Here is a 10,965-nt window from a genome sequence, read left to right on the forward strand (position 1 = left end):
TATATATATATATATATATATAAAAGATATTATTAGACACAACATAAATATCCTAAAAATATCTAGAATAAAATAAGGATAAAATAAAAAAAATGTTGACCAAAAAATCTCGAAATTGCATATCAGGTCCTTCAACTTTCATTTAGTGCAATTTGGTCCTCAAAATTTAACTTTTATTACATTTAGGCCCTTCCATAATTTCACTTCAAGTCCTTTTCCTTCTCTTTTCGCTTGTTATACTTCTTTCCGGGGTTTTAGCCTACAAAAGTAACAATTACACAATTATAAATAGAAATCTACTCAATTTTATCAATAATAAAGTCCCAAAAAGTGCTAAATAAGTGTGTAAAAACACACTTATCAGATCGTAACGACGAAATGTAATTCGAACCTTCATCATTCAATTTTCAAGTGCTTACGTGCTTCATTGTATCAAATGAACACGAAATGAGTAGAAATGTCGCCCATACGTTTGAAACGCCCAGCTGCCATTTTGGGTCAGGAGGTACCAGTTTCACTCTGAAACTAGCACAATAATGTTTAGGACATGATACACGTTCGGGACACGTTGAACGACTACACGTGCTATGATTTGCATACCACACTTGCCCCTTATGTTGTTCTTCATTGTCAAGTGGAGTGTAGTGTAGTCGGTGAGATTTTAGAGAAACTCACTATAGTTAGGACAAATGCGTGGATCGTAACGACAAAATGTAATTCGAACCTTTGTCCTTTAATTTTCAAGTGGCTACGGGCTTCATTGCACCAAATGAACACGAAATGAGTAGAAACATCGCCCATAAGTTTGAAATGCCCAGCTGTCATTTTTGGCTAAACAAACAGTGCCGCTGTCATTTTTATTAGAATCTGACTTACAAATCTATTATAATTGATCAAAATATATCACAATGTAAAGATTAAATAAATGATTAACATCCATCCATCCGTAACAAACATGAATGAACAAAAATGAACACGAAATGAGTAGACATAGCACCCATACATTTAAAACAACCTGATGCCGTTTTGGTCTGAACAAACTGTGATGCTGTCATATTTATCAAAAATCTGTCTGAAGTAGCTATCATACTTTGTCAGACAATTATCACAATATATCAAAAATCATCATAATCTATTATAATTTCAAGATTATGTTAAATAAAAAATGTTATATGCATCTGTCAGCTAGTGTAGAGCATTTTTCCAAGTCAGACGGTTATGGCCCCTCTGGCCACACCTACTACATTTACGAGTCTTTTTTCCCTCTCCTCTTGATGAAATTCGACGATTTTTTGGACGTCCACTTTTTCGTCGATTCGAAAGGGGTGGTAACACCTTTGGTTGATTGGAGATTTCCCAGTCAGCCTCATTTGCCAATGGATATATACATTCAGCATATGCTTGTTTTCAACTAGCACTGGTATAATAAGGCGAGCACAAACTGTAACAAGATATTCCTTTAAATTTCGCTACTGCAAGTGTATGTTTGCAAGGAAGCTTTTCCAAATCAATTTCCCTACAACTACAGGTTCTTGCCTACAAGTTCACGATATGCATTTCATTCTCAACATCGACGTGCAACTCTTACTTATTTATTAGTACCACTATCAGTCTCTTTGCATCATTATACTTTTTATGCATTTTATCCTCAATGGGTGGGGTTAGAGTAGTTGCACATTTTTCAGCCTCAACGTGTCTCTCATAAAACAATTTCTGTAAAGTTTTTCTTATTTGTTCAACCATAGCAAGCACTGGAAACTCCCGAGCATTCTTGAATAACGAGTTCAAAGATTTTGCATTGTTAGTTGTCATAATATTGTAACGGATTCCTTTGAAATGTGCTCGGGACCAAAATTCATACCCAACTTTCTTTTCTAGGTATTGTCCAACTGCCGGACTTTTACGATATAGATTTTCCATTGATTTTTCAAAATTAATCAAATTATACTTCTTTGCAATTGCCATAAACAATGGCAAAATATCGGGCTTAAGATAAGTTGACTTTATGTTTAGTTGTAGATGCCACATGAAACATCCATGATGTGCATAAGGATAAACAATCTTTATAGCGTTACCAATGCTATCCTTGCGATTATAAATGAAAACAAGCCCTTCCAACATACCCATTACATGAAACAACTTATCGAAGAACCAAGTCCATGATGCATCATTTTCAGAATCAACAATGCCAAATCAACCTTAACTGCTTTTCATTTTCAGATTTCGTTATACAACTCTGCATATGAGATTGTTTTTTATACAAAAATATTTGTTGCGGTGTCTTCATCATTCCCTATCCATTTCCAAATCCATCCATCTTCATCACTCTTTTCAAATTTAACAAAATAACAAATAATAATCATTACACTAGAGTCCATATCTTCAATTTTCAAACAATATATATATATATATATATATATATATATATTCAGCCATTAATTATCAAAACTGAATACTATGAATCACAGCTTCAACAACAAATAAAATGCCACTCATATTGTTACATAACAGATTTAAGCAGAACAAAACGACATTCTGTAGTTTAAAATGTGTATGTACCGTTTAAATTTATTTATGATAATAAAATGCTATAAAAGAATGGGGAAACAACTAATTTGCCTATAAGTATATCAATACCACCATTGTCTTATTAAAACGGCAGCTAGTTGGGAAAAAAAGGGCATCCAACTACTGAGAAACGACACCATTCTGTTTCTATATTTTACAGCAAATTTTGATTACGCAATCGATTTTTCTCATAGTATACAACTAGAAAATAACAACAAATCGATAATTTTCAATTTATAAAGCTCACCTTCAACTATGTGAAATTGATTCTTGCTAACCCATCTCCAAAATTTGCACTATTTGATTTGTTCTTGGTTCAAGAAAGGAAACTTCAACATGCAATCATTCATTGTATGCAACAATAATGCTTATGAAGAAGAATAAAGCTGAATTTGAAGGTGGGTTTAATATGGTAAAAATGGACTTGGAAACGAGAGAAATGAAGGAGATTTAGGGATTTATACTTGGAGATTTGGGTAATATTCATTTCCAAATTGGACATTTTAGTCATTTCAGTCTAAGGGTATTTAAGACTTTTAATATATAATCAAATAGACTATGGACTACTTGAACGAAAAGTATTGATATATGCTATTTTACCAAAGATACTGGTTGACTAGACTTCTTAAACAAAATTCCCAATAAAAAATTATCACATTGATGCGTCTAATCACTAATCGTGACATATATACCACGTAGGACAATTATAACGGTGAGCAGTACCACTTCTGTTTTAACTTATTCGAACATAACCATGGTTGGCTGTTTAAGTTAGTTATTCTGTTAAAATAGATAATTAAGCTTCTTTTTTTTTTTTCTTTTTTCTTTTTAATTTTTTTCCCCGGTTACAAATCATATCGTTCTTGACGACACTGTATCGAAAAAACAAAAATTCCCCTTCTCCCTCTTTCTCGTTTACGCTCCTCTTAACTCTAAACCCTAACCAGTAGATTTAGATACGTACATGGGTTGCTCCGCATCAGTTCCTGGTAAATTTAAACGTTTTATGGTCTATTTATTGTAATGGCTATAACCCCTTTAAACTTGAATCTCTGATATAGTGGATCTATCTTAATTGAGGTTGCTTTCGATCAATAAGATTTGAGCTGTGGATACTTTTGGGAATTGTTGTCAATTTGATGAAGGGTTTGGATTTTTTTTTTTCATTTTCGTTTTCTGTTCAATTTCTACGTGCAGATAGAAATGTAGGGCGGATAGGCGGGCTTAATCCGGAGAATGGAGGGGCGAATGATGCTAAGAATCTGCGGGTGAAGGTATATTTCTGCACCTTTTTTTTTCCCCTCGTGTTGTTGTGCTGAAACTTGCTGTATATCTGAACAATTTTATGCTAATTAAATTATATGCACTGCAAACAGAATTGTTCGACTACTCTGTGCTTTTCCGTTTTATAAATTCTCGCATGGACATTATGAGTTACACATCACAGTACTTCAGCTTTGCAAATTTTCATTTCTTTTCTCCCTTTTCCTGCAACTCTTAGATTTTTGTATTAAGTTTTGTTGGTGCAAGCTTCCTATTTATCCTCTTAGGTGAACCGCTTATGAATTACTTCAGAGTGTTACAATTTCCAAATTCATCAGCATATTGCATAATTCTCGGCTACAGTAGGCATTAAGCTTGAAAGTCCATGTTATTTTTGCAGTCTTATTATCCTGAGTATTTTATTCTTCAGTACATATTGATTTCACAGTTTGAATTTCTGGACTTTCTATTTCTATTTCTAATGAGAACAGAATTTATCTAAGTACTTTTTTTTTTTTAAATACCTGCTATGGGATTTTTGAACATTTGGTATTTACAATCCGTACAATTAGGGTGTTGATAATATGCACATTTATTACTTGAATTGGACCTCAAAGGAAGGAGAGATGGTCTATCTGCCGTAAAACCAGATTCCTGGTGCTTATAAATGTTTCGAAGTTATTCAGTGATTTAACATTGGAGGCAAAACATAGATGGATCCGTTTCCTTTTTTCTTTCTTAAATCTTCTTCATTGGCCTGATGTGTATAGTATATTTTCCTATTTCCCATATCCTGGGTTTTCTGTTTTCTGTTGCAATCCGCAAAAGATTCATAATATTGTGAATTTTTGCACCACTGCTGACTTTAAATGTTGAATTGCAAAGTGAAACTTTTGGCAAACTGGATTTTGATTTTCCTTTTGAGTCTTCTCCTTCCCTGTTAATCCTCTATTATTGTTTACTTTTGCAGTGATACAATTCATAACTTGAAACCCCACAGAAGTATTACTGACTGTTATCAGGAAAACAATGCCCTCAAAGCTTGACTCGAATAAAATTAATGAGGCAATTCAAATGCATTGCATTATCATACCCTTTATACAGAAAGTGGTATCTCAAAATCAAGAAAAAAAAATGTAGTAAATAGTGACTATTTTATTGGTGGCATACGAGTTAAAACCGAAAAGAAAAACTTTGGAATAACTTCAAATGCAATAACAGAGTTTGACTTTCAAGGCATGCCGTCTTTCAAAAGCAATACGTCCTCTGAAAGCTAAAATTTCAAGAAAATTATTATCTCCAGCAAGATGGGTAGCAAAATTTATTTATTTATTTGAAAAATAGTGGCCTCATTAGTATTTGGACAAAAGATGGGTTCTAAATTGAGGAGAAAAAGACAATTAACGTGATAGGATTGTTAAGGAAGCCTCTAACGGCAAATGGTATATAGTTTTCTTCTTGGGATTTCAAGTTTGAGCTCTAATTTAACCTCAAGTTATGTTAATATTATCCAGGATGTGCTGTAACGATTCAAGACAACTTATTTCATATGCCTGTCATTCTTTCTAGAATTGCATCTTAAGGAGCTTCGCCATATTGAAGAGTTTATATGTTTTGCCATTAATGTAATTAGGAAGTTATAAACTAGGTTATTTTAACTGCTGTACTGTGATCTTTATCTGTTCTATTGCTTGCAAGCTGATTATCACATGGAAACATGAAAGAAAAAAGCCCAGTTTGTGCATTTAGAGAGAGAGGGTTTCTAAATCGATGGTCCAGTAAGCATGACCAATGGAGGGTGCAGTACTTGGGGCAGGAGGCCCTTGACTAATCATTTTCTTTCATTGGAAACATTATATTAAGATATAGGGTTTAAATCTTTCCTTTTCTTTATTATTCTTCACGACCCTCAAAAATAGAGAGAGATTTTATTATTATTATTATTTTTTTAACATGCACTAATCATCTTGTTCGATCAATTTGTGCAGCTTGTGGTGTTAGGTAGTTCTGGGGTCGGGAAAAGCTGTATTGTACTCCGTTTTGTTCGTGGACAGTTTGATCCAACATCCAAGGTAACGAGGATATGACGATGAGCATTTATGTAGCCGACCTCAAAGTTAATGAAAATAAGGTTAAATTGCTTTTGTTGTTGTTGCTGCTGCTGTTGCTGCTGCTCTTGGCCATTGTCACGTTGTGGACCTTTTGAAATTAATGGGGTTTTAAATTAGTATATGATATTAATTATCAAATTCAATATTAATTCAATACATTCAAACATATTTTAATCAGAATTTGGGATAAAATAGAGTTCTGTTTGTGCTCAAATAATGTTTATTCCATACATTCAGAAATATTTTCATCAGAATCTGGGCTCAAATAGCGTTCTGTTACTTTATTACTTAAAACAAGCACAATGTTCTTTCCGATCTTTTGACATTCAACTCTACTCGTTACTTTTTGTCAAGCATAAAATTACTTAGCACAATGATTAAAATGTTCATAAATAGAAAAGTTCACATACTTATCCTCTATTTCGTGGGGATTAAAATCCAATTTTTAGTATATTTTGATAAAAGTTGATGAAATGTGTGGTTGAAAAGTTGCAAGGCCCATGAAATATGTGGTTAAAATTAATTGTTAACTTTGACATAGATTTTAGTAATTACCAAACAGGGGCTTCTTTTACTTGCAGGTAAACTTGCTTATAACTAAGTTTTTTAAGCTAAGCTATAAATGCTCAGTATAGTGTGTGAATAACATCTTCTACCTAGACAGGAAAACAATTTACGTGTCTATCACCAGTCTACTATTGAATGTAGAATCTCACTTCTCCAAAGTATCCCACATGAAGTTGATGATAATTTTATTGATAATTGCACTATTTGATGCTTTCAGGTAACTGTTGGAGCTTCTTTCTTGTCTCAGACAATTGCCTTGCAGGATTCTACTACTGTGAAGTTTGAAATATGGGACACAGCTGGACAAGAAAGGTAAATATTTAGTGGTCAAGATTCCAAGAGTCATTCGACTCGTTTCAATCTTTCCCAATTATGTAGGTGGAATTTCTTTTACCAAAATCCACCCATATATGTCGCTGTTTGTTTGATGAAGACTTATCATGATGAAGAAGCCTGTATTTCTTCATAGGTATGCAGCACTGGCACCACTATATTATAGAGGAGCTGCAGTTGCAATTGTTGTGTATGATATAACTAATCCTGAATCATTTGCCAAAGCACAGTATTGGATCAAGGTATATTGAAAGAGTAATGCTATTTAGCCCCACTGGGGTTGCAACCTTAGTCTAGGTGGTACTAAATGAGAGACTAAATTATAGTTGTAATTATTGTTAAGCATTTATCAATGTCATAGGGAACAATGCGAGTGGTAGCATGCTCATGAGTTTAGGAATCTTGCACATTAAAACTGGCTATGAGAACCTGGTTATATTCCCAATGTGCATTCTTGTTACCAGATCTCGTAAACATGAATGTTACACGTATACCAAAATATAGCCTTTTATGTTAGTTGATCTTTTCCTTGCTGAAGTCACTATTTACAATGACAGGAATTACGTAAACACGGAAGTCCTGAGATAGTCATGGCTTTGGTCGGTAATAAAGCTGATCTCCATGAAAAACGAGAAGTACCAGTTCAAGTGAGCAATATGTTCTATAATGCTTTCTTTCTTTTTGCAAAACCTTAGCCGATTTATTCAACAGTAACAAATTTCCTTTTGTTTTTTCAAAGGATGGAATCGACTGTGCTGAAAAGAATGGGATGTTCTTTATCGAGACATCTGCCAAAACAGCAGATAATATAAACCAGCTGTTTGAGGTACATTCTTAGAGCATTTTTCACCTAAAATTTTATTGCCTCGAGGGAGTAATCACGTCCATTTACCTGTATCCGGCTGTAAAATTCAGTAAACAACTGCACTTAGAAACACCGTTCTCATTGTTGCTTATAGTTGTTGCGATGAATACAATAACCAAAAATGTTATCTGAAATAGAGAATGGTCCAGAATTGGAGTTTGATGTCTGGTATCTAGAAGCCACCAGGAAATAGCCTACAATTTTTTATTTAAATTTCTAGTTTGAACAAGAAGGTTTTAATGAACCCGTTAATAAAACAGATTATAGATTGGTCCAACAAGTATGTTATTAAATAAAGAAAGCCCACACGTCAAATTTCTTAACAGGTGAAACTATCCCTGGATTGCGTCTAGATTCATCCCACTGTGTAAGAAAATCAAGTAATTGAAAATAAGTGGGAGGTCAGAAATCCCATGTTTTAGGAGATCTAGAACTACATTTTCTTCGCAGTATGAGCTTATGCAGACCCCAGCTCCTTAATAAATGAGGGGCTCAAGCTCTTCTCCGCACATCAATTGCATGATGACTACGGAATATTTAGCATCTTACTAGAATAGTTCAGTTTCTTGACTGGTATATGGTTTCATGATGGTGGCTGATGCTTTTTGGATGATTTGATTTGACAGGAAATAGCCAAGAGACTCCCTCGCCCTGCTCCTTCCTGATTTTGAAACTTTGAGAATTTAATTGTGAGCTACAGATTGCTGGATCTGCTTGTATCATACTGTATTACTGTTTTATGTTTTTCCAGGATTGCAATTTTATTACTGTGGTTCTGTTGGAGTTCTGTCATAATTTTTCAAAACTTGGGACGTAGGTTTACAGCCCCATCATATAAGTGTATTATATTCATAAATGGTACTCAGAAAATATCGCTATAAATGCATAGTTATATTGTGAAGTCTGAACCTGTTTGATTGGTGCCGCTGCTGATTCATAATAGTCAGAAAGTCACTAAATCGATATGTTTAAAGTTACTAATTATGTTAATTTATATGCGTTTCAAGGCGTGGGAAGACTTCAATATTCACGTCTTCTATGCTAATTGGTGACATTGTATATCACCCTAATACAAAATCGGAAATTTTTTGTTATTAACATAAGGTTAAGATTGTGTACTTAACTGAAATCTGACTTCTTAACCAAAGATGATGGTGAAATCGATAACTGGGTGCGATAAAAATAAAATGTCGAGGATTCTGGCTGGAGCTCGAACCTATGACCTCCAGGCCCTAAAGCTATAGCTAATGAGGAGGTACAATTCATTCTATATCGGTTAAAATCAAGTTGGAGAGCCTCACTTTGAAGGACATCTTGCGGAGGAGCTGCATTCTTCAATAGCGACAGTAGGCTTATTCTATTTTAAGCATGCGTCTACATTAGAATGTACATATAAAAATTTCTGAAACATATTTTGAATCGCCTGTGTTTTAGTTAACTGTATTTTTCAACTTAGATGTAAAAAACTGAGATACCTTCGGAAGAGTGTAAATGAGAGAGGCTTATATGTAAGGAAAATGTTTATACATTTTTTTTTTACAAATTGATGAAATGGCGATAAATTGAAATAAAATTGTTAAAATCTCTTCACCGCTTAAATAGTTGTACTTCTATAATGTGAGTTAATGACAAAAATAAGTTGAGGGGAATTATTATTATTTTATTTCATTGGTGAGATTTTGATTAAATCAAATCTCATCATGTCATCTGTTTGTTAACAAATTTGTAAATTGTAATGTAAATATAACACAATCTTATATATATTACATGTTTGACAATCATTTCATCTATAACAATTAAGGCAACCTCGTGGTAATAGGCCTCATCAAGCAAGTTTTTCGCAGTTCAATTGCGAATTGATCTATCTATTCGCAAGTAAACTTTTATTCTATAAATTTGCCAATTTGACACCTATTAATTTATTTTATGATTTGCCACATTGATAATTTTCAACCACACATTCACAAAATAAAATACTAAACACATATACAAAAAACTTTTCCTTACTTTTTAAACACACGTTCTCCTAAAAATACTATTTGAAATTCATTTTTTCCACAATTAATGAGAATCAAACAAGCTTCTTTAAACATGCTAACGATTGAATCCATATTTCATTTATTCCAGGATATTTTAATCAATTTAAATATCCATTTTAATCTCAATTTAATGTATCGCATGACAATCCAAAATTCAAACCATTAAAACCTCCCTCTATGTATAATGTATATATACACACACGAGCAACCCTACCTCTCCAAATTATTCAGATTCTTATCTCTGAGAAACAACACCAAATTACAAAGAAAGAAGAAGAAGATGGTTACATTGAGGAGTTCTGATAATGAAGAATTTGAGATTGAAGATAGTGTAGCAGAGCAATGCATAACACTGAAGAACATCATTGAAGACGATTGTGTTGAGAACTTGTTCAAAATCAATATAGTGTTGAAGTGTGGAATGTTAAAACTAAACGGTGGAAGTGGAATATTAAAACTAAATGGTGGATGGAACCAAACGGTGGGATGAAAACGGTGGAATAAAACAAAAAAAAAAAGCAAACGGTGGCCCAAGTTCTCAGCTCATGCGACCGTATGAGCCATGTGGCCACTTACCGAAAATTGGAGGGGCAGTTTGTGATGTTCCATGCGACCGCATGGATTAATACTATGTGGTCGCATGGGTAAGAAATCCGACTGTTGCAATATTGTTTCTTGTCGTTGAAAGTTCAAATTTTAGTGGCTTTTCATTATGTTTGGCACCACTTCGAGCAGCTATCATCCATGGCTATATATAGGTGATTTGTGATCATTTCAAGGGTGTGAAAAAAAAAACGTTACAAACATGAGAGAAACACCTTTTGATCCAAATATTATTCCACATAAAATCAAACCATTGATTAATTATTCATATTCAAATCTTCCTTGTGTTCTTAAAGTTTTGGAGGATCGCGCTTATACTTTAGCGCTAGATCTTTTATAAGGCTTGATATAATCCTACAAACCGTTTGCCAAAATCTTTAAGCATCTCAAATAATCCCGAGAGGAGGCAAATATAGTTTGAGGACAACGATTACGCGTTCGAGCCTTCATTTCATTATGTTCTTCATCTTCTTCATTTCATCATCTTGATTTTTTGGTTATTGGTTCTTCTCCAATTTCCTCGGTGATGCAAATTTCCCAACAATCTCAAACTATATTTTGGCGATGGAGAATGAAACCACTTTGGCGACAATCAAGTTGATGGATTGAGATCTTG

At 33.7% G+C, this 10,965-nt stretch overlaps 1 protein-coding gene across 2 annotated transcripts; it reads left to right on the forward strand.

Moving 5' to 3' along the window:
- Nucleotides 1–3,361: 3,361 nt before the first annotated feature.
- LOC111405433 (ras-related protein RABF1) lies at nucleotides 3,362–8,611 on the forward strand. 2 transcript variants are annotated; one of them, XM_023034308.1, is made up of 8 exons: nucleotides 3,362–3,557; nucleotides 3,766–3,842; nucleotides 5,820–5,903; nucleotides 6,727–6,821; nucleotides 6,979–7,084; nucleotides 7,400–7,489; nucleotides 7,582–7,668; nucleotides 8,334–8,611. In XM_023034308.1, the coding sequence occupies exons 1-8, from the start codon at nucleotides 3,533–3,535 to the stop codon at nucleotides 8,370–8,372; spliced, it is 603 nt and encodes a 200-aa protein (XP_022890076.1). In that variant the 5' UTR covers nucleotides 3,362–3,532; the 3' UTR covers nucleotides 8,373–8,611. The 2 variants fall into 2 exon arrangements, with proteins under 2 accessions (XP_022890076.1, XP_022890077.1); XM_023034309.1 differs by lacking the exon at nucleotides 8,334–8,611 and adding an exon at nucleotides 7,894–7,947.
- Nucleotides 8,612–10,965: the final 2,354 nt, after the last annotated feature.

The sequence above is a fragment of the Olea europaea genome, chromosome 12, assembly GCF_002742605.1.
Source record: "Olea europaea var. sylvestris chromosome 12, O_europaea_v1, whole genome shotgun sequence".
NCBI lineage: Eukaryota > Viridiplantae > Streptophyta > Magnoliopsida > Lamiales > Oleaceae > Olea > Olea europaea.